At 41.2% G+C, this 24501-nt stretch overlaps 1 protein-coding gene across 1 annotated transcript in view; it reads left to right on the top strand.

Annotated features, from left to right (window-relative positions):
- LOC146174451 (lipase member N-like) overlaps positions 1-22858 on the top strand; it is a 58515-nt gene extending 35657 nt beyond the window's left edge. Inside the window, exons 5-11 of the mRNA XM_084585396.1 lie at positions 744-858; positions 4122-4272; positions 6908-7000; positions 14038-14190; positions 16833-16904; positions 20250-20318; positions 22610-22858. Of these exons, the coding sequence (XP_084441522.1) occupies positions 744-858; positions 4122-4272; positions 6908-7000; positions 14038-14190; positions 16833-16904; positions 20250-20318; positions 22610-22858 (902 nt within the window). The remainder of the gene's footprint in view (positions 1-743; positions 859-4121; positions 4273-6907; positions 7001-14037; positions 14191-16832; positions 16905-20249; positions 20319-22609) is intronic.
- The last annotated feature ends 1643 nt before the right edge of the window (positions 22859-24501 follow it).

Genomic DNA, 24501 nt, shown 5'->3' with positions numbered 1-24501 from the left:
GGAAAGTAACATTATGAGATCTATAGAACACAGCAGTTGAAGACTCAAAACTATATAGACATCTAGCCGTTCTCTGTGCGGCAAAATTATCATTGAAAAATTTCCAGATGTATCTCCTTCGACCCGTTCTAACAGTACAGGATTTCTATTAGCTTTTTAAGGCGCTTGAATGAGGAAACTTTCGCTCCTCCTCTTGTACCTCTTTCCTGTACCGTTTTGCTTCTATAATACATGCTTGTGTATACAGGTTCTAATTTTATTTTTCTTTGTCTGGCTTCATCATCGCCATCGACAACTCCTAACACCTTTCCTCGTCATATGAGAATGAAGGCATTTGTACCTGAAAAGAGAAATAATGTCGACGTCTAAACCTATTGTTATGTCTCGCGGACAAAATGCAAACGCGTGATTTTCACCGTGAGCCCAGGAAGGCTTCCACCTGAATATAATATAATGCATAATATATATAAATATTAGGCACAAAAACATTCGGCAGTGAGCCTTAACCACGGACAAAGGTTAACTCAGCTTCCTACTGTGCATAGGTGGTGTGCTTTTATACTTCACGTAGTATTATCACCCAGCCCCTCCATGAGCCTTGAACGCATCTTGTAAGGTTGCCTCGGTCAGGCAAAATGTATTGATTTCTAACAACGTTTTCCATACAAAAGATCACTGAAATAGGGGGGTAAATCGATTTCTGCTAAATAAATTCAGCGCTATTTACGTATCTTCTTTCTCAGGCTTCCTCTTGGCAGACCGCGGCTACGACGTTTGGGCAATGAATCCACGGGATATAATATTCCGCGCACATCATCTGGAACTGAGCCAAGAGGACGACCGATATTGGCAATTCAGGCATGTTGTTTCTGACATTTGCACTGATGCTAGCAATGTTCGAATCTGCTAGCATCAAAATCCCTGTTCCTAAAGTACACTTTGTTTTGCTTTCAGCAAAAAAAAAGACACTTTAAAACCTTAATTTCATTTCTACATATAAATTGTCTATGGTAAAGTTTATATATAAAGGTTATATGTTAAGAGACTTAGAATGGGAGCGGTTAGGGATAAGGGTAGATGGAGAATACCTCAGTAATCTGCGATTCGCTGATGACATTGCCTTGCTAACCAACTCGAGGTATGAACTGCAAATAATGATTGATGACCTAGACAGGACAAGTAGAAAGGTAGGCTTGAAAATCAATATGCAGAAGACTAAGGTAATGTTCAACCGCCTCGGGGAGGAAAAACAGCTTACATTAGGTAGCGAAATACTGGAAGTAGTAAGCGAATACGTCTACTTAGGACAGGTAGTAACCGCAGATCCGGACCAGGAAAAGGAAATAACAAGAAGAATACGATTGGGATGGAGCGCATTTGGCAAGCACTCGTATATTATGACTAGCAGCTTGCCGGTATCGCTCAAAAGGAAAGTATACAACAGTTGCACCTTGCCTGTACTCACCTATGGGGCTGAAACGTGGAGGCTAACCAAGAGAGTCCTACTTAAGTTGACGACAACCCAGAGGGCTATGGAGCGAAAAATGGTAGGGATAACGTTAAGAGATAGAAAGCGTGCAGAGTGGGTCAGAGAAATAACTCAAGTTACCGACATTCTAGTGGAAATTAAGAAGAAGAAATGGACATGGGCAGGACATGTAGTGCGAAGAGATGATAACCGATGGTCGCTGAGGGTAACAAACTGGATTCCAAGGGAAGGAAAGCGTAGCAGGGGGCGGCAGAAAGTTAGGTGGGCGGATGAGATTAAGAAGTTCGCAGTTGTCAAGTGGATGCAGCTAGCACAGAACCGGGTTCAGTGGAGAAATATGGGAGGGGCCTTCGTCCTGCAGTGGGTATATACAGGCTGATGATGAAATGATGAAATGAAATGAAAAGTTTAGGGATATTTTGGCGAAAGAAGGAATAGATGATGCGACTACATTGCAATACGGGAAAGTTTAAGGAGAGCAAGCTAGTCCCCATAAAGAATTCAGCCTGAGAGGAAGCGAAATTTGAATTTCAGTATTAGTTTCTTTCATATTTGCATATACAGTCCAGAAAAATAAATCAGTAAAGCACTGAATGCGCAATCACATCAAATGTGAGGAATGTACCGTAAGAAATATGAGAGAGAGAGAGGGAGTGAGGGACATGCTATAGCAGAACGTTTCGAATACTTTACCCCGTCTGGTCATCAATATGGCACTGTGACATTGCATGCCTAGTGGCGCTGATGTTAGGTGAAAACTGGGATTAATCTGGTAGTTTCCTTTGTTTCTTGATTAAAGAAGCACTGAATCTTTGACCTTTGGGAATGAAAACAAGCCAATTTAATGGTACATAAATAAACCTTGTTTTAGTGAGGAAAATGACTGAATAGCGAAACATCCCGTTGATCACGATGATAGTCCGGATCAGCCCTATTCCAAGAAATTAATGCGTCCTTGCTCACTTCAAGAGATAGCTCAAATTCAGCCCGCCTTGATGAATCCTGACAAACATAAGGCTTATGCCTCCTATCCGGGAGCCAAAATGTCGCTCTAGAGCAAGTGAGTTTGAGCAGGCTAGCTTGCTGGCTAGTTGCTTTTTGCCAGACGGACAAGGTGCAAATCTTGCTTTTATAAAGCTAGAACAGTAGTGGAGTCTGATTTATTTTCTAGAAGCACATATGACACATAAGGCGCTGCAGGTAGGATCAACCAATGGGCTACATAATTTTCAAGAAGGCAGCTAAAAAAATGCTTGAAAAGGTTGTATTGTCCGCTACCTTTTTTTTTCATGAAGTCTGCTCCCATATCGTTCCGACAGTTCTCTCGGCGACTCTCTGGTGGAACAAAACGTAGGAATACTCCGTGCAAGACCAGGGGTTTATGCAATATTCAGCTTGAATTCAGATGGCGCATTTCCAGATACACAGTCGTAATAACCGTCACAACATAGCCTTTTGATTTCTACTTTCAACGGATCGGGGCCATCGGCAGTGCTTAGAAATCGTCGATCCCAGTAATACCATCGCACATTACACCGCTGAGCACTGATCGAAGGTTATCATCTGCAAGTATCTCTTGTCACTGCGTTTACTCCAGCAGTTATTAAGTTATGCAATTTTTTATAGAGTACAGAGCTAATTGTCTGTGGCAGACATAAATACTTTTAAAACAGAATTATAGCATACATGTTTTAGAACATCAAAGGACTGCAAGAGAAGTCATCAAGATATATCTGAGAGAACTTGTGGCTTTGTGGAAAGGAAGTACTGTTTTTAGAGTTAAAGCTTTTAGTTTATCTGCCTCTTATAGAAGCGGTTTTGAGATAGATCGTCATTGATATTCAAATCCCGGCATTTGAGGCACGGCAAAGGTTTTGGGTGTAATAAGTTATGAACGTTGCGGACATCAAATTTCATGCATGTAATGATAACACATATGATGGTAATTCATTTCCATTACTAAAGATTTACCTATGAAGAAGCTCCTTGTTGCCATGAAATGCATTTATCAGCTTTTAAGTACAAACGTACAGGGTTTTATAATTTGGATAGGTGCATACACTAAGAGGTGCGGTTAACAAATTCAGAGTAATACCTCCGCCAACTGACGTGCTCTTCCAAAACGCCCAGACGCAAATAATTGCATTCAGCCGATGACACTAAACTTACAAAGGTTGCAAAGTCTTGTTCTAGGTGTCGGCGGTAGAAGCGAACAGCGGCACATGCTGTCCCCAAGGCAAGCAGAGTACGCGAGGATGGGCTACTGCAGGACTGATAGTAAGGACCAGTGCACATGGCGCGATAGCCTAAATTTGCTTAATATTCGCGCCAAATGGATTCCCTCTTACGTAATTTTAATATTCATGAGTTGCTATTCATGAGAGGTCTGCTAACGACCGCCTTTATCTCTCTGTTAGAAAAGTGCTTCTTGACAGGAATAGTTTAAGTGCCAATAATAACACAGTCAGCTACCTATTCAGAGTATTCTCCTGGTTTGAGATGTGTGACACTGATTATTTCATTTTGTGCAAAGTACTATTCATTAATGTGGCATTAGACGTCCTTGCTTTTTTCTTGTAATTGAACAACCACTAATCCCCAGCGTGTCTCATTACAAGCATTTTTCTCACAGCTTTGATGAGATTGGCAGGCTGGACGTCGCTGCGGCCATCGACCTCGTTCGAAATGCCACTAAGGCAGCCAAGGTGGCTCTGCTTGGCTATTCCCAAGGTTTCACTGCAAGCTTAATACTTCTCTCCACGAGGCCTGAGTACAACGACAAGGTGCGCTATTCAAAAGGGGTTCAGCGTAGTATGCAAAGAGGAAGCAAAGCGGCAATAGGGGCTAGTTGGTTTACCATTTCAAGAATTTTCGCGCTACGATATACAGATACACAAGAAAGCAGGAACCCCGTACACAGGAAAAGCGCGCACTGACATCTAAGGTTGATTGATAACAGGGTTACATTCAAAACGTTCCACACGCATCTGTGTATCTTTGTATATCGTAGCGCAAAAATTCTTGAAGTGCAAAGAGGCATTTTAGAGTTTTACTGCTATTGAGGAATTTAGAATTCCGCTGCCTATTCGTACATATTAAGTAAGTATTGTGTAATACAGCAAGATATATTGTGCGAAGCATGTTAATTGTATTGCTAAAAGGGTTTCTGTAGCTGGTATTGACTTCGGGTTTTATATCACAGATGCTAGACAAATGGCGGAATTCTGCTGCCATTAGCGAACATTTTTGGTGTATAAATTTTATCGGCTGATAAATCTCCCGCGGGTATAAAAATATTATGTCATGTGATTAATCAGTTCGTTTTTACAGCTAGAATCATAATGTATTTATAGTGTAATATATTGTTGCGGGGTGTATCACGAAGAGGGAGGGGAAGAATCACGAGAGGGCAAATCATGGAGAGAGTTTAGGTATGGTTTGTAGGCTTCGCTGCGATCACGTAGTAGTTAGGTCGAGGTGGCGGAACCCAACGGCTGCGGCATTGGCGAGAACTGTGGCTGACACGTGAGCAGTTGAAGCAGATGGGTCGGTCGTCCGAGGTTCGCCATTGTTCCGGGTTGCGTTAGCAATAGCGGTATCGCGTCGGGAAGGGGGCAATAGGAGCTCCAGCAGCTACCACTGAAATTGTGTGCTGGACAGGTGGCTGTGTGGACAGCTGACCAGAGCTTAGGCTTACGTTTGCAGTAAGGCCCACATTCGCGAATTCTTGTCGAAAGGCAGCTTGGATCAGAGCTATAGTAGCGTCCGCCGGCTCATGTATAAAGGCAAGCAGGGATCATAGCCTCCAACTTGCTGCGAACGCTCCTGGTCAAATTTGCTGATGGGACAGTTGCTGAAGTGTTGAAAGATCTGCACACGAAGATGTAGCAGCTGTGTTTTGCAAGCGGGCTAAGCGGGGATCAATATGACGGTGTTTAGCTTGCTCACACCTCCGACATACCGCGAGGACAGAGTCGCCTCGTACAGTATTTGGAAAGGAGGAGGTCCAAAGCGTGATCAGCAATGCCCTTTACGATGTGGTCCACTTTGTCAGACACGGACGCTGCGCTGTCCACCTAGCGGCATACAGCTAGGATGCCTTGTATGTAGGAGATATATGATTCGGTCGACTACTGCGTTCGCGATGCTAGGTCCTTTTAAACCCCAAGTTTGCGTCCGATCGGCTTGGCAAAGAACCCCGAAGGTTCTCTTTGCACAAATTAGAGAATGTCAGATCTTCTTCGTACCTCTCAAACCAGACGTGCGCCGCAGTCGCCAGGCACAAAATGACGTTTGCAAGCATCAGGGTTGCGTCCCATTGGTTATGTTTACTAACCCACTCGTACATAGCGAGCCAGTCTTCGGTGTCGACGTCATCGGGGCCGCAAAAGGTGCCCGGATTATGAAGCTGCGCCACGGCGACAGTTGGCGCTAGTTGTACCGCTGTAGAAAGGGCTGCGCCAGACAGCATTATGCTTGCACCACGGTGGCAGCCTCTAGAAAAGAGATCCAGATTGTGAAATTGGTGATGCACACCGCACCTCTAGCAAAATGTTACGAAGCACACTCCATTGTAGCCGCAACAGTTCGCCGTTAGGAGCACAATCGGCGCACCAACACAACCTAGCTTCAGCGTCGGTGTTTGTCACTATACTCCAACACTTCGCCGTCGTCTCCAAGACTGCGTACCCTAATAATATTATGATTGAATTATTCTTTCTGTATTACAAAATTTGCTTTAGATGCCACTGGTACATAATCGTAACTACTGAGTTGGCATTTTATGTAAAAGTAAAACACTGTAAAAGCACTGTTTGAGCAGCAACACATTACTTCTTGAAATGTCACGGAGCCAGGTAAGCATATTTAATCCCATCAAAATCCAATTATCACCGCATCTTTTGTTTTAACATTGTATCACAAGAAATGTATCAACCTCTTCCTTGCTATTATTTAATCTTGGTCTACATGTCACGTTCTCTTTAGGTGATGTTAACGGCAGTGTATGAATCATGCATATACATGGAAGGCTACCAATTGAGTGACAACAGGTGACAGCCAGAATATAGGAACTATATGCACTATCTATAAAACTCAGAACCAAATCATCAGATATAATCTCGAAGAAAGTCGTTATTATTTAAGCAGAAGGATTGAATGCGAATCATTATTTAGACTACAGCGTATTCCGTGTGGTAGCGTTGAATTAAGTGTAGTTATTCTATGAATGAAATACAATGAATGCGTATGTGCAAATATTTCCCCATGTACAAGACCGCTAAAATGTTTTCAGCCGCATCCTCAGGTACAGTCCGATCAACAGAAGTTTCGGTTCATGCGTTGACCTGAGCTAGATCAAATGTTTTTCCTATTTATGACAGATGCTCATAATTAATAATCTGAAACTTTACCTCGCAGGTGGATGTCTTAATGGGATACGCTCCTGTTGCAAATCTGACTCATATTGGTTTTCCATTTCCGCTGTTAATAGCCATCTCGGATATATTATTCGTGAGTTCTATTTGTTTTATATACCCTAGGGCATGTTGCTGTGCAGCGCCCCTTGAGGGCTGGCGTGGCATGAATGCGTCAGATATTATTTATAAAACCTGGATCCTCAAAAGAGAACGTTAAACTGTATAACACTCGAATAAGAATAGTTTATGAGCTGAACTTTAAAACCTATTAGTGTTTAATATTCTACACCCGAAAGATACATTCTTCATGAAAATATGTCAATAAAGAAAACAGCACTTGTTATTTTGTCTTTTCATAATTTCGTCCAGAAATGAAGCGAGGTTCAGGGGTGCGTTTATACTATGCCTATAGTGTAAAGAGTCGCTTTTTTAGCATCGCTTTCGCGAACCAGGTATCAAAAAAAGTTTTATGAAACCCTCTGGACAAGTATCATTCCAATTCATTATAGAAGGTTTCCAAGGTAAATGCAATCATCCTCCTAAGAAGGCGGAGTGTCTTAAAGAGAACAAAAAATGTTGTACTGAGAGAGTGACATCCAGAGTTGTTTATTCTACAGGGGTAATATACTAATAAAATAATAATATTGTGTACATACTAATATCTAATTCTAAATTCTTGGCTTGACAAACATTGGGGTCGAATGAAAAATTTAAATATGTAATGGAAACCACTAGGTTTATTATTTGTCCAAAGTTAACATTTACGCAGCTTTATTTGTATTCAGTGAAGGTTACCACGTTACCAGCTGCTTATATCGTATAGTCTATTGTATGGTCAAAGAAGTTTTCTCGAGAGCCCTCATCATATAACCTGATTTAGTTCTCTGAGACGCATACCGAAGTGTTCAAGCTTACCCAAAGGATGTGGGAAAATTGTTTATGTACCCGGTCTTTTAAAAGTGTTCAAAAAGCTATTGTACAAAATGTTACCTAGGCGCCAAAAGTTCGCTCAGTTCCTTGTGAAGGAAATCTTTATCTTCTCCGCTGACAGTTTGTCCATGCAATCAATGCTTAGAATAGTTTCGAAATATCGACCAGCCAAAATGCTTTGAAAAGTAAATTTGAAGAGATTATGATAATCTTTCATGTGTTGTCTTTTACCTAGGACTCTGACATTTGTAACACCTCTCTGAAATCTACTTGAGACAATTACGTTATATGATTCCAGTGAGCATTGAAGGTATTCATTGTTGTACATGTCGCTAACACTGCAAGGAATATATGTATACAATATATATTTTATGTGCCGCGAAGTATACTGCGTCCGTGCGGTTCCTTTTTTTATTATTCGTATCACTATTTATTGCTTGATTATGACGTGCTGCCTAAATTATATAATCTGATAGAGCTACCCCAAGACACCGAAAAAGTTTCAGATGCAGGTTTAGAGATTTAAGCATCCATGTTTGCATTATCCCAGCCACCTGTGCAAATTTCTGATTATGCCGATTATTAGGCCGAGGTTCGTCATATTATTCATAATTACCACGAATAGCCTCCGCAGTTCAGATCCGCTCGGCTGCGCTACGAAGGCATGCGCCGCATAAAAGATGCTAGGTACTATCCATTTGCAAACATTAGGTCATGTAGGGTTGATGGCAAGGCAACACAAATTTCACGAGCTATATATTACAGAAAAATATTAAAATAAAATCTCATCCCTCCTTATGTTAAAATCTCTAGCAAGACAAACCCTACTATTAAAACACTACAGCAGTACCTGAGTGAGTAACACATGTGCTTAAACTGCGGCTAAGAAGAAATTCGCCCTGAAAGTGTGAGGAGTACGAATGCTCCTGAGGCCACTTAAGGCTGCTTACGAACATTAGCTAAAAATCTAAGTGGAGTAAGATGCATTAAGTAGATATATACCGTGGCATAGGTGGACTAGTAGTCCAAGTGCCGTCGGCGTCGCCACCACCGTCTGCTTTGCCTCTCATAACCAGCTCCGCAGCTGGAGCAGCGCGCGCTGCTTCAAACCCCCCTCCCTTCCCCCTCCACTTCTTTCTGCGTGGCGGCGACTGCGAGTGTTCTCCGATTGCTGCGTGCACTCCTGCCGCCACCATTTGCCGCTGCGTGTACCCCCCTCCTCGTCTTCCTTCGTGGCGGCGACAGTCTTCTCCGATTCATTATTAATTTCAACAGCACAAACACGAAGACAAAGGACAAGATAAAAGAAAGCCACAGTACAAGCGCTGACTCACAGCTATGCCTAAGCCCTTTACTCCAAGGCCCAGAAAAACAAACATGAAGAAAACGAAACATTCACGTGAAACAACCCCTGGGTTCACATGCTGGGCAAAAATCACTCAAAAAAGACACCTCTTTGCTTGAAAGAACAAGAGAAGTCTTGTTGACGCACTTATTGTCCGTTGAAATAAAATATGATTCCACTATCTCACTCGTCATCTGGATTGCAAGACATTTGCGAAGATGATTTCTTCTCGTCTGTAGCTTGTAGCATCAGTTTTTTTCGCCACGCAACGTTCTCATGGGCCCTCGTGCTGCCTCCTGTAACCTCCCGACAACTTAATTGCTTTCTCTTCTTCGACCCCAAAACATCCTTCATGACAGTCAGAAACTGTTAGTGGAGTGTTTCTTGAAGGAATGCGCGTGAAAAATTAAAAAAGTCTGTAATTGTACATACGTGTCTTGCTCGAAATATTTGCCTCAATCTATCGAAAAGGTGAAACAGCTGATGAGCTGCGCTCAAAGTTTGCATCAGGAAGTAATGTATTCATTGGCATTATTTTTACGTCTATTTAGTGAACGCCGCCCCGATGATGTAACGCGTTTATGCATTTTACATACCACGCTGCTGCGTTGCCTTACTAATTGTGTATACACGGTATACGTCATGATTAAGCTTTTATATATAATAGTGCAACGTATAGGACTGCATAGCACCACGAAAGGAGAAAAAAAAAAGAGTTAAAATAGGTGTTTCGTGGCACAAGGCATCATGACTATGTACTGAGACGCCACAATGCACATGCTGACATTGACCAAATCTTCTTCTTAATAGTCTTTAATAGGATTGCAGTAGAGCGTGAAAAGTAGGCATAAAGTGTAATATCTCCTTCTCTGATGTTATTAAAATTGCTTGAAGTATCATTGTTGTAACAAAAATGGTTGCCGCTTTTTTTGCTAGCCTTCTAGCTGTTATTAGCTTCTATAACCCCAACTTGCATATATCGCGGTTGGTTTGTGCCTTTTCCTATACGCCAATTCATACTGAGAACAAAAAGCTGGCTATTGCGCATTCCGTGTACATTTATAAGAATATTTGCTTGTTCCCCTGGTCTCAGTCTTTTCCTTTTACCCTTCTCATAATCGTTCAAGTTCAGTCAAAGCTAATGAAGTCAGATGAAAGCAATGTTTTCCTTCAGTGGTACCGATCTTAGCTCCTATATGCATTTTCTGTTTATTTGAAGCAGCTGAAATGGCAAGCTTTTATTTTCTATTTATTTATTGTCAAATCCATGGGAACCAGAAAGTAAAGCGGTAACAATGTAATACAGAGTAGCATTGAAGGCAGGAAATCGTTATAGAAACAAACTTCTCCTAATATAAAGCTGTAGCTAAAGAACGGCGAAAGGTTACGTTATCATCAACAAAACTTTACTGGCAAGGCGGTTCCATTCCCTTTATGTCACAGGAGTAATTGCTAGAAAACATGTTTCTATAGGGCAACAAATACCGACTTTGGAATGTCGTGAATACGATGGGAACACAAAGTGACTTTATAATTAGCTCGCTATAAGCACGAAATTGGCAAAAGGTTTATTAAATGGCTTTAAAGGATTTCAGCCGTAATGGTAGAGACGAAGGAGAGGGCTGATTTTGATCGCTGACGTGCAGGCTATTCAGTCCAACTTAAGAAGAATATAGGAAGTCAAATTATGTTGAACACTTTCAAAAGAATTTTATAAACTCGTATTAGCCGGGTCCCATAGTGATGACACGTGCTCAAGTTCCGACCATAGTTGTTTATACAGAACAGATGTTTTAGGCAAGATGGAACAGAGCAGAAACTACTGCGAACGTGAAGGGGCATGCGATTAACAGTATTAATAATATTGTGAGCACTGTGTGGCGCTTCATCTTCCACACGACTGAACGTGCTGCTTCATCTTCATCCTGCTCCCTCTTGTAGATACCCATCGTCATCGCGGAGTGTGTTTGGCTGCAGTGTGCGACCAAGGCTTCAGGTCTGCAATAAAGCCTGATCCCCCAAGTCCGACCTTCGCGTTACCTTACAATATATATATTGGTATCCCGGGCAGTTTCAATGCTTCATAATGCCGAATTATGTTTTCTGAGATAAGGCATTCTAAAGCAATAATATTTATGCAGTAACGTGACGAACCTTATCTGTCAGAGGTACATCGATAATTTTACACATGTTAGTCTTCAGCTCTTTTCCCATACGCTAGACAACTTTCATAGAACAGTTGGATCTATTTGCAAAACTCATGGTAAATGCTTTAGTTACATCTGTCGGAAATAGCGCAATCATCTGCAAAATATTGGAGCTTATTATGGATGAAATATTATTTATCAAGATAATGAGTAAAAGGGGTTCAATCGCAGATCCTTATGCGATACAATGCAGAAAGGTGTAAGCGAGAAGTTTTATTTCTCACTGTAACAAATTAGAAGTGATTAGTCAGGACAGATTCAATCCATTTCAGAGTACTACACTGAAAAGTTATTTCTTTTAGCTCGGGGAGTAGAAGCCTGAGGCACCTTGCTGGATACTAGATTGCAAATAGGTAGGCCGTAGGCCGTGGCGGACTAAGATGTTATTGTTTATTCTTACGAGACCCTAGCTGAGTTTTATATGAGTATGATTTCCAAACGCCATGCCGAGCAGAGATGCTAGGAACCAACTAATTGCAAAAACATCACATGTTCTACTAATTTGAAGCAAGTGCTGGTGTCAAAAGGGTGGAGCTGCTACTTCGAAGGAATCGATTCATCATTTGCACTATGAAACAAGCTTCCCGATGTTCTATTAACAAGTGAACAAGTGTAAAGTGAAGATGCATCGAATTATGAGGAAAATTGTCTTAAGAATAGGTGAAATATAAGAGCATATATCTTCTTACGCCCGTTGCTAAAATGTCGTAACTAACAGAGAAGTGGAGTCGAAGGTTATTCATTAGGGCAGAAAATGAACGGAATTATGACATTAGTCTTCGTGCGCGAGGAGATCATCAGTCGGTGTTGATTTATCCGCGAAATGTTTCTGGATTTTGTGTTCAGTGTGAATGGAAGGGCTTTAAATAAGAATAAAGACTGGCATTCTTTAACGGGATGCTATGACACCTTAAGATGTCCTGTATTCAGACTAGCTGTATAAATGAGACGTAAGTCAAAATCTTTAAAGAAAATCAATAAAAGAAGAAAGGTAAATATTTTCAGCATCGTGACGTCTTTTAAAACCTCGCACAAACTTGAAATCATTTCTTACGTATGACACTTTACTGTTTAAAATGAAAGATAGCCTGCAGTGGTTACTCTGCAGACTGAGCTGTGCCGCATGAGTTATAATACCTTCGCAAGATATTGATCTCTTTTAATAATTTTTAGAAACAATTTGGAATTGAATGCTTCTAGTATCTGGACTGCATTATCGGTTCCCAGTGGAACGTTGATAAACAATGCTATGAGATGGGTGTGGTTCTATTCTTGACGTGTATTGTACCTCCTCAAATAATAGAGGAAATTAAAATCTCGAACGATTCTGTGCATGGTTACAATGCACTCAGTGGAACCTACACAATTCTTACACATACAGAAGTTAAAAAAAGTCAAAATGTCACAAGTAAAAGTTAGTTTAGAGACATTCCTATAGAAATTACAGAAATTTTGTTTTTAAACTTGCGTCAAATGTTGATGTTTAAAGAGCATAACTTCGACACTTGACTGGAGAGAAAGACTTTCCGCATACATCAAAACAATCCTTGCTTTTGTCTGCGCACGCATAGTTCACTTCAGCATCTTTCGGTGCTGGATGCACTGCCAAACGGGGCTGCAAATCAAAAAATGAAGTTATCCAAAAACTCGTTTCAGAAACAACAGTTTAGTTATACTTAAATCGGCAGTTTTAGTTGCTTGGCCATTATTGGGACCTTTTATTATACGACTCTCGATGGAGCTTCAAGTACAGCAGTTAAACCACAGAAAAAGTCCGCTCTCTAGGAGCGTCATTTTTGATGCCAAATCTCGCTTCTGTGTGTCTAAATAGACACCGAATGCAAGAGTAGGAGCAAGCACGCAAAATAAAAAAGCTTATTTGCCTCCTCTTAGATAAGAATTTACAAGCTACACTAGCCTTCATTGACAAAAACTTTCAAAGGTGGCCCAAAGCGGAAAATGCATCCAAAATGCAATAGAACGCAGAACTGTTCCTTTAAATGCGCTTCACAGTTTAATATTACCCGGCTGGAGTTATCATATGCTGTTTTCCTTAACGCTTCAGCGCTTTTAAACATGGTGCTTTTTGGAAAGATTGACTTTGATATTTGTATATTGAACACCCTTTTCTGGTCCATGTAATGCGGCAAGAGTGACTTTGATATTTCTGTAATGACCATGATGTACTGCAACCTAAGTTTGCAGGAAGTAAAACAGCAACAGTGTTGTGGAATTTATTCACTGCCCACGTAACACAAGCAGTCATGTCAAAAGTAATTGTAGAAAATTTAGAGCGTAGTATTTTATTGGACAATTAGTTTCCTTCGATTGCAACATTCGACGACCTATAGTTGACAAAGGTAGTAGATGAGCAAATATTTCGCAATTGGGACTTAATATCAATATTTGAGACAGTCTCTAAGATTCAGGCTTTATTTTTCATAAGACGAACTCAATATGTTGTTCAAGAAATCACTTTTGGCCTCTTAGACATCCTATTCTCATGTTTACCACTTACCACCGAAAAGTAAAAGGTATATTTAACCTCCCCAAAACTGCTGTACCAGAAAACGTTATCAACAAGGGGCCATATAATTTAGATGCGCAACGGTTTATTTTTCTCTAATGCTCAGAATATATTCTTCACAGCTTCTTGTTGACCCCTTCGGAAACAGCGGCTATCTCTATCTTCCTGACCCTCCGAGAGAATTCCTGGAATCTTTCTGCAACGTATTTCAAGGAATGCCGTGTTCTTTGCTCTACATATTGCCACTGCTCAGCAGTCCCCAGCAGTTTAACAAGGTAAGGCACTGCGTTCAACGTTAACGACCACTGAATGGAAACCCTAGACGCCTGCACGGCCTCAATATGCAACGGTATTCCTGGCCATCAGGTATTTTCCTGCGCATATAATATTTCAGTACGGTTCGATTAGATTATTGCAATCACAGAGGCTCTCGTGTAAATTTGCGCATGATAAACACATTACTTTCAATGCTCTCTAGAGGTGCAATAATTGCATTTGCCGGAGTAGTAGCTGAATTGGCCAGTCCTACGAGCTACCTGTAATAATTTCCCTTTCATGACATTCTCCTTCCTCAAAGGTGCATCTCTAAAATGAATAAACAAAAATGTTCCTTCGTGGTTCATCGGTAATACCAGGACATATACTTGCTTGAAACGAAGGGAATGGCATTAGAGCCTAGGTCACCGTAAAAGGTGACCTACCATTTAGGAAACGCGTAAGGGAGTCACCCAAACGCAGTCATTTGCTTTATGTTTCGCATCAAACGTTTTGCGGTTGATTTTGACCGTCAGGGGCAGAGAAATAAAAGATTAAACATTTCGGACTTTCTTAAACATCTATCTCAAATCTCGTGAATGCATGGGAAACATCAGCGCAGATTGCGCACTCCTCTTTGTTAAACGGCAGGATTCCTTTTTCCTATAGCGGTATATTTAGCGAGCCTACACATAAACTTCCTCCTCCTTCACAGATGTTAGGATATGTGGAGAAGAAATAAAGACGCACAGTTAGAGCGGTGAGTAATGCGCCGGCTTCTCGTGGAGGTCGGAAGGGGAGTGACGGAGAGCTGAGAACTGAGCGCAGTACATAGATCTACAGCAAAAGAATGTGAATTTACAAATGAGGCATTTACGCCCTACGGTTCTGCAAGCGGAACCGCAACAACGGGGCTTTTAGAGATAATTCGTGTTCATCAGCACGGACTACTACTTGGCCACGCAAACCGCTAGGAGCGGCCAAACCAACATGCAGATGTGGTAAATATTTCAGCCACAGAAGGAAGACCGTAACAGATTCGCACAGCTACTCTAACACCACTGCTCTCGCAATAGTGCACCGGAAGTGTCAGTAAGTGACTAGAATTTTTTTTTACTTACATGATAACGAGCGTGCCTCTTCAATGGGAAGATGGCCTAGATTACCTTCTGTGCAGAGCGTACATGGCTCGTTCATTCCCATATGCGTGGGCATTGCCTTAACCAAGCATTAAGAACAACACTTCGGAAAAATACGGGCGGGATGTCAAACGGTTGGTGTCATGCCATTTCTCTTTCCACTAATCAGTCATCTGCTAGGGATTGGATGGTGCTTTTCGATAGATATTCTAACTATATGAACAACTTCTAATTTCATGCCGTTAATTATAATGTGAGGTACCTGACGAGAGTACGATATACAGACCCTTTCATTCCCCAATCAAAACCAGGTAAATACGTCTCTTTGCAAAACATTGCTCTAGTTCATCGATACCCGAATTTCGAGAAATGAAGATTGAATTTATACGCGCTATTGCATCTACTGCAAGAGAGGAACATATGCTGCTGCCAATTTCTTTAAATTATACTGATAATCAATAAGGCGCGATGTACGAGAAAGTAAAACTTGCTGAGAACGCCAATAAGAAAACATTTTTGCCTCCCCAAACGTAAAATTACCCCAACTCTTGATGATTTGCATTGGAGACCACAACGTGTAGTCCTAGAAAACGTTCATATTGCAGTATCAAATATAGCTGATATGCATCCCTCTTTAAACGACAATGTTGTTGTACAATGTTCTGCCATTAATGCACACAAAGAGGACGAGGTTTGGGGCAGAAGTTGCACTTGATCTTTCTTGTGTAAGAGAGAAGCAATAATCAGCATCAATAACAAGCACCAAAGAAGGGCGTTTTTTTCGTCCTTGATATTGTGTTTACAAGAATGGTGTTTTGGCTATGAAACATCACAAGGTAGCCTGTAATTATATCAACGCCCCTGTAGTTAGTAGTAAAGTCAACAAAGTGATCATTTGACTTCTGAATTTTATATTCAATCGTTCTCTTTTTACTGAGAAGGTAGAGGGCATCAGAATGCTCTTAGAAGGTACAAAATACCAAGCATGATACGTAAGATCATTCAAGCAAGTAAACCTTGGGCTCAAAAAGTTTTTAGAAATTTAATAATTTATACATTTAGTCTTAGTATAATTATAGCGTTATGTTACAGCAACGTCAATGGATAATCTGTATTTAATTCGATTGTTGCTGCGCAAAGAGTGCCAAAAATCATTTTAGGCATAGAGATTGAAGCCTCCTCAGCGGCGAGTAATGTCAGTCATGTGACAAGGTTTCCAGTGATACAAATCATTCAGGTTTTTAGTTTATCGCGCTCATTGAAGTACCAAAATACCAAAGTACCAAAATACCAAATACCAAAATACCGAAAATGTATTTTACCAATGGATATCTTGGTTGCACTCGATGGGAGTTGGTAAATCTTGGTGGTGAATATTTTAAATCAAATATTCGGATCGTTAGTAAATGAAGAGACAAACGGTGCTAATCACTCCTGGGGAAAGCGATTGAATTACAATTATAAATTCAAAAAACTCGGATTCAAATTTGATTTTGTCTAAATAAAAAATTGATTTTTTTCAGACGAGGTCTCCAGTAATTTTGTCCCACGCTCCCATCGGTACATCGTTTCAAAACCTGCGGCACTTTGTACAGGTTAGAGCAAAATTTTGAGTAAAACTGTGGACTTGATGCACTAGACACTTTATTTGCTGATGCCTTTTTATGCATGAAAACCTGTTACCTTATAACAAGGAGAAAGCTATACACAAATGGCACTTACATTCCAGGAGATATACACAAATGGAGATATACACAAATGGCACTTACATTCAAGCTTGAATTTCGAGCCCTTTCTTCAAACTACCGCGTGTCAAAAAAATGATTTCGATCCGTTACCTAAAACAATCAACCAGCTACATTTATTTCTTCTGCTTCAGTAAATGCTTGAGAATTATGCCGTGAATATTGCGCTTCAAAGTGATGCTTATGAATCCAGTAACAGCATTCCTTCTCTATATCTAAATTCTACTTTTGCTAGTTCTCGAAAGATGAGAATCAGAGCGCTCATAAAATCAAAGTGCTTGAGTTCATTAGATAATCAGTCTGGGCAGTACGGCACCGTAACCGGCACTCTCTCAGTTAAGTACAATTATTATAGCGAAAGCATTAAAGCTCTATCTTCACAAATATCTCTCCGCAGAAAGCGTCCACCGAACGGTTCGCAATATGGTGTCCGCAATGGTTGTGAGTAATTGAGAAGTGATACAGATTAATGAGTGGTTGAAATCGATATAAGGTGACGTACTGTTGTCCTAAACATATTTGGCCAATACGTTAGTTAGGTAATTAATTATAGACAAAACATTTAAAAGGAAAAGGGAAATATTAGCCAATGATTTGGCATCACATTTGAATGTATAAATAGTTAAATAAATCAGTCAATTAGGTGGCGTCAAGTATGTGACGTCCCGCAACCTGAAGTCGAGCCACAAAAGGGCATAGGAAAGGATTGGCACGCAATTTGAAAGCATCAAAGACTAAACCGGGTAAACAAGAAGTCAATTAATACGATGTCAAGGATGTGACGTCACGCAACAATGAAGTATAGCCGAAAAAGGGCATAGGAAGAAATTGGCACATAATGTGAAAGTAGCAAAGGCTACAATGGGTAAACAAGAAGTGAATTAAGCAACTAGAAGCAACCAGAAACAACCAACAGCAGCATCCGAGCTTTCGCATTACGACAATGCCGATTCTGGAGTGCGCTATAATTTTTTTAATTGTTACTTGAAGGTTTATTAGAACGCATTAGGACAACTCGGGCAGTGACGGCAGCGGTCCGTGGTCAGACAGGTCATGTCCGAGAACACACAGAAGCGATCGCAATACCGCTCACTATAACGTTCAGACGTTCTTCAAGAAACTTATTCCTCGTTCTAATTGCCCCGCGGAGAAGAGCCGTCATGCTGGCACATTACACCGTCCGCAAGATGGTAGAGTCATTACACGGTTTAAGGCACTGGACATGAACAGTCTCACTTTCTTGCCGGCGAAGATCCGCAGTGGGTGTCAGAGCTTCCATCTGATAATTAACCGACGTGGTGCGTTCGACGTCTCCGTAAAAACAATGAAACTTGGTATAAAGGTTTCTGGAGATACGGATTACTGCATGAAATCATGAGCCATGCGAGTCTCCAAGAGAAAAAGTGTGGAGTCGTTGATGACGGTTGTGGCGTGATGTCTGGTGATACTGGGTGTCAGTGGTGAGGGAGCGGACAATTTGGCGACACTCAACAGAGTGTCAGGCAGGTTGCGATAGTGGAGTATATTGATATGCATCAGGTTGGTACGAGAGAATATCAAGTGGAGCAGAAAGGTGGCGGCCGTAAAGAGCTTAGGACTGAGAGAAGCCAGTATTCGACTGCACTGCAGCATTGTAGGCGTAGATGACATGTGGAAGAACGAGATACCAGTTTGATTAGTCGGAGAATACGTAGTTAAAAAGCATATCGCAAAGCGTATGAATAGCTCGTTCTATAAAGAGTTAATCTGCGGATGGCAGGCGGTGCTTTATCAATGAATGACGTTGCACTTGCTAAGCAGAGCTTTGGCTACGCCTTATTAGAAGACGCGTCCTCTGTCGCTGAGCAGTTCGCGAGATGCGCCGTGAAGGACGAATCGTTTCAAAATGAAGGAGGCTACATCGGCCACTGAGGCGTATGGACAGGCTGCTTTTTTACATACCTGGTGAAGTGATCAGCTGCGAAGGGGGCCAATTGGTTCCCATTGAGATGTATAAGCATTGCTGCAGCTGCATATTAGGCGAACCTGATTAAGAATTAGAGAACATAAAAGTAATCAAAACTACACAAAATACAGAAAACATTCTGAACCAAATATGACTGCATTTCTGCGTTCTCGCTGTCAGTGCTGTTACAGGTACACAAGCCTCTCATTCGCAGGGGAAGAAAACCACATTCCGTTCATATGAGCTGTTAACAATAACCTATACAATCCGCAAAGAACCTCCAGGAGCTGTATTTGTTGATTTGTGTTCCCAATAGTTTCCCTTGTATAGTTAGACTTAATGCAAAATTTGTGTGTGATTATAAAACGTAATGCCAGAAACAAGCAAAAGCAGTTATGAATGATGATTGTTTTCTTCGTCTCAATAATTGCTTTTAGTGCCTTGTGGTTGTCTCCATTAGCAAGAATGTTTCGATGAAATGAATACGGGCGGAAGAGAAGAGTGTGTGAAAAATATTTAGGTTGGAGGCAAGGCTATTACGTCGATTGCTGGTGCTTTCTTCATTTTGTTCACAGATCAATTAGTCTTAAACGAAACATATCGATTCGATTTTGGCTTTTGCTAACGCTAGTATGTACGTAAGATGGACGTGGACGATGTCAGGTTATTTCTTAAGCGTGCAAAATGAAGACAGGTATCTGATGTTCCCGATTCCTTGCTATGACTAAGTGGAAATGTCTTATTTTTGCATAATTTGATAAAGTTCAATCAAGATATTACTTATTCTTAGATAAAGCGGTATACATGCATTTGCTCGGCTATATTATTATCTCATACATGGCTCTAGTGTCTTAGAAAGTTCCACCTGCATTAAAAACAAAATCCTAAACCTGTCACGATTCATGGCAGTACTTATATAAGACAATCCTGTTACCTCAGTAAAAGCAATTCTTTTCAGTCCTAAGGCACACTACATTTTGTAGAGTGGCGATTATAATTTAGGAAAAAAATCTCTTGAGGATTGCCTTTAAACGTCGCGGTTCGGAACGTGCAATGTCTAATAGGCACTAGGCACGAATTGCGCCAACCTTTACATTCTTTCGCGGGCCCAATACAATTCTATTCCGAAGTCATAAAAGTTACTAAGAATACGAACTATTTTGCACACAAACGGATATCTTGTTTCTGCATGACGAAATATGAATAAATTTGTATACTCTTCACCTCATACATTCTTTTGATTTTTTTAGATTTACAGGGCCAAGAATTTTGTGATGTATGACCATGGGCTAATTCAAAATAAAAATATTTACGGCCAGGTGAGAAAATTATGTGCAATTTTTCTTTTATTCACATCTATCATCAATGCTATAAGGTCTTCCGTTAAACGTTAATTGGCTGGTTTCCTTGCATTAATTTGTGGTCTATAGAATAAGGCCATAATTGTATGTTGAAGACATTGCCCGGCTATAAAGCTTTTCTTAATTAGCTTTTGTATTTGAACATTTGTGCAACAAGGTGCGTGTGCTCAAAAGTTCCTGATAATATTTTCTTTAAAGCTAGTAATTCCTTGAGAATGGTCCCTGAGATATATTGCAGCTTACGTACATTCAGGACATCTCTCAAAACCGTTTGCCTATTCTCCCATAGTTAAGACCAAGGCTGTCGAATAGAGTTCTCGGAGCGAAAGCCGGCCTGACCTATACTTACGCGATATCCGGCTGCCACTTTTGCTTTCAACACTTCCCGACGCGCAAAAAGAAGGCGTCGATAAGCATTGTTCAGCAACCGAAGGGGCGAGCGACACAATCGCATGCATAACAGGTACAGGAGTAGAAGATGTCTCCCCTGTCGCCACTGGTATGCCTATCATTCGTAAGACTTCACCAACTGACCTTTCTGTCGTGCTTGACTTCCACATTTCAATGCTCATATTAGACGGAAACGCTTTTCTTGCAAAGCACCCCGTAGTGAAGTACTACTTTTTTATTACCATGCAGATCTCATTTTCTGGTTATGCTGGAGGTAAATGTTTGATACGGATTTTAACCGAAGGTATTTTCCTTGGATTTCAGGCCTCAGTTACTTCATTACGCCTGTACTACTGTAGAGCATCTACTGAAGAGCACGCCGTTAGACGACAACAAAGGATGGAGATCGCGCCGTCAGAAAAGGAAGTTGAGCGGAGAGGAAGGTTTTTTAGACGGAGAGAGAATGCAGGGGGTATTGCGATACCGAACGCATTGGGGCGCGCGTCAATCATAGGAAGGCTCACAGCTAAAGCTGTAGGTGTTCCGGCGATAGCATCTATAACACCACGTTTCAATCCGCGGTTGTTTTTCCATAATTTCGAAGCGCAGCCGTTGGCGGTCGGGTTCGAGTCGGTGAACACCACACCCGACCGCAGCCGGCTAAATTATGGTTTTGGGAACATAAGATGCTTTTTGCTTTTAGGTGGGCACTATAAAATCATGGACACCTACACCTAACCACTTCAAGAACAGGTTTTCATATTGTTTATTGCAAATTGTTAAACAAGGCTTTAAGAAAGGAAAGGCTTGGTATAAACCTCGCGACGGGAATGGCAAGCTTTAAAATGCGTAAATTAATTCCCAACTATGGTGTCCCTCAATTTCTTTCTCTTCGCTGGCTTTCATTCACCAAGTTAAAGCTAACAAAACCATTACAGTCTGTTCGTGGCGGGTTTACGGCTTTTTAGAACTAACTTTTTTCCTTTAGTAGTCTACAATTATATACATGAAGTTTGCTTGCTTTAACTTTCATCTGAATTCAACGTCATTGAGTTAGACCCAGGCGACTGTAAGCCTGTAAAGGCTGCGGCTGTGACGACTGTCATGAATTTTATACAGTAATGGCTTTTAGGGTTTGTTAAGCAGCAATGGTCTCTGCAAAACTTGTGCGTAGGTGACTGCAGGCTGACCCTGATTAGTCATCTGCCTTGGGTTCTGGAGAACTAAGAATGGCTGGAAAAAGGGGAGTTCAAGCATTGCTTAAACCCATAGATACGAACGAAAGATCGAGTAGTCACGGTAATAGTTGTAACACCACTTTTTGGATCCGCTATATTTTACCCTTTGAGTTAGGTTTTGGTGAAAGGAAGGCGTAGTGTACAGTTTATCGGCAGCGCTGATTATTAGGCACATACCTTTATTAGGTAAATGTCACACCAGATTTTTGAATGTCAAGTCGGTGGTTTTGGGGGAAAGCGCGGTACGCTCATTGCCTATGCTAAAATGTATTAGATATTTAAAACGTCACAGCATCTGGCTCAATCCAGTGTTAACCTCATATGCATAACAGCCGTGTCAGGCTGCTCCTTCACTTGAGGATGAAATGCGGTACCGATGACCTTGGCTCTTGCTAGGCTTGCAATGCTTTTGCCCAACACGGAGTCGACCACTTGTACCTACGTTCTGATGATGAAATGGAGAACGGTTCATTTCTTATCCTTTCAGTCGACCTTGCGTAAGCACAGTGTGTAAAGTGCATGCAAGATAATTCTCACTGGAAATAATGACTATGTTGTGCTATGGATTACTGCTATGTATTTCTATAATTATCGAAACGCAATAAAATTTTATACTTTCAGGCCACACCGCCTTCGTACGCTCTGGAACGCGTCGCTGTTCCTGTGCAATTATTCTGGTCTGAGGGAGATTCAGTAGCCAGCTCTGAAGACGCTGCTGATCTCATGAAGAGGCTGGGTTCGAATCTTGTCTACCAGCAAAAAATGCCTCAGGAGAACTTCCGACACTTTGATTTCATCACCGGCTCCCAGGCCGCAAACTTTCTTCACAAGCCAATGATTGATGGGCTCGATAGTCGAGCTAGACGGTAACAGTGATAGCGTACATTGTAAATCGCAGATATCGACTCGAAATTAACACATAAATCACGAAAGAAAATATTTGAAAAGAAAGATGGTAGACGTGTTTCATTTCTCACTATGTCAATTCTCTCCTTTCTTGCAAATATAAAAAGAGCCCTGCGCACAACTTTATTTGAGTGTACAAAGTCAATCCTGAAGATGCTGTAATAAAAACGGTTTGTGCACCTATGGAAATCAGCAAATTCGATCTCATTGGATGTGCGATCAAGACAACATTGTCTTTTTGAGCCATGTGCATGGATTGAGTAGCAACGGAATAACAAGTGTACATAACAAATAGGCCGAACGTACAGCCCTTTTGACATCATTTGCACCCCCTACGACGCTTTGGCAGGAACCACAAATGAACGCCACGTGTTTTAGATACACGCATAGCGCAAAACAGAACACATAATATGTGTGTTCAATACTGATAGCCTACAGACTGTTTTTTTCATCAAATAATGAGGACCCTGTGATATGTAGCTTGGGTCATGAGAACGTTTATTGTTTGCGTGCATGCTCTGGGTTGTATGGGCTCTATAAAGACTTTCCAACTACATGCAAATATTTGTGAAGAATCTCTGTGTGTAACCTTTTACTCAGCCTGCACGAGGTATTGTGACTGTCCATGGCAAAAGCTTTGTATTTGGGAGGGCGTCTTGCCTTATTTAGCTTTATACAGTATCTTGAGCGCCAAAAAACACCTTCACATCAATTTACTACATCGGGGCCTGGGTAGACGGATTAAGAATTGTAAACGTACTCAAATATATTAGTGATTGAATGCGGAAAGCAGTTTTACAATTATAACGTTTCATTAGCCTTCCTTTCGCTTTAACAACTACAGAAAACGGTTTTCGGGGCCGTTGTAACTATATAGGAAGTTACACAATCAGGTACATAATAAAATGCGTACTTGATGTGTAGCTTTTAGAATACTAGGTAATCTAGAACACCATGTAGTCGTTCGCTCCCATAGCTTCTAGGCATAAGCACGAAGCCATTTCATCGGCCCGGAGCAAACAGATGTGTTGAGTTTTGTTGCAGTATATTTCTACGCTTCTTTTGCCTGAAATGCAGTGTACACGTTCTCGGCTTTGCAATCACTTGAAACATATTTCAAATATCTTATTTTTATATTGAGTTAGCTGAAACACACAAAAAAGACACTTTCACTAAGGTGCTTGTTTGTGCGAGTGAATAATGATGAACTGGTATATTTGCAGTACTATAAAATGAGCCATTTGGTCCTCAGGAGGAGGAAAGGTGGCAATGATGAAAATGGACGAAGTGTTCTAAAGAATATGAAGCAAAGAGGAGTAAAAGAGCAAAGCCAGTCACTAAGTGAAACACGCGCTATTACGTCATAGCTTAGCGTGCAGGCTTGACGCTCTTAGGAAACGAAGCAGTGCCCAGCTGTTCTTCGCCGCAGACAACCGCCGTTGTCACTGTCGGGGATCTCTTCCTTCGTCGGCGAACGTGAGGCTAAATTGCCTAGTGCGTGGGATTAGAGATCGGTTTTCGGCGTTCATGCTTTGCACCTACGAGGAACTTGTGAAATCTTTTCCTCGCTACCACAGATGTCGCACGCAGGGTTATCGGCCTTCGCG

Source organism: Amblyomma maculatum, chromosome 11, assembly GCF_055883805.1.
Source record: "Amblyomma maculatum isolate TAMU_Amacu chromosome 11, ASM5588380v1, whole genome shotgun sequence".
Taxonomy (NCBI): Eukaryota; Metazoa; Arthropoda; class Arachnida; order Ixodida; family Ixodidae; genus Amblyomma; species Amblyomma maculatum.
The sequence above is the reverse complement of the archived record's forward strand: the minus strand, read 5'-3'. Positions and strand labels throughout refer to the sequence as shown.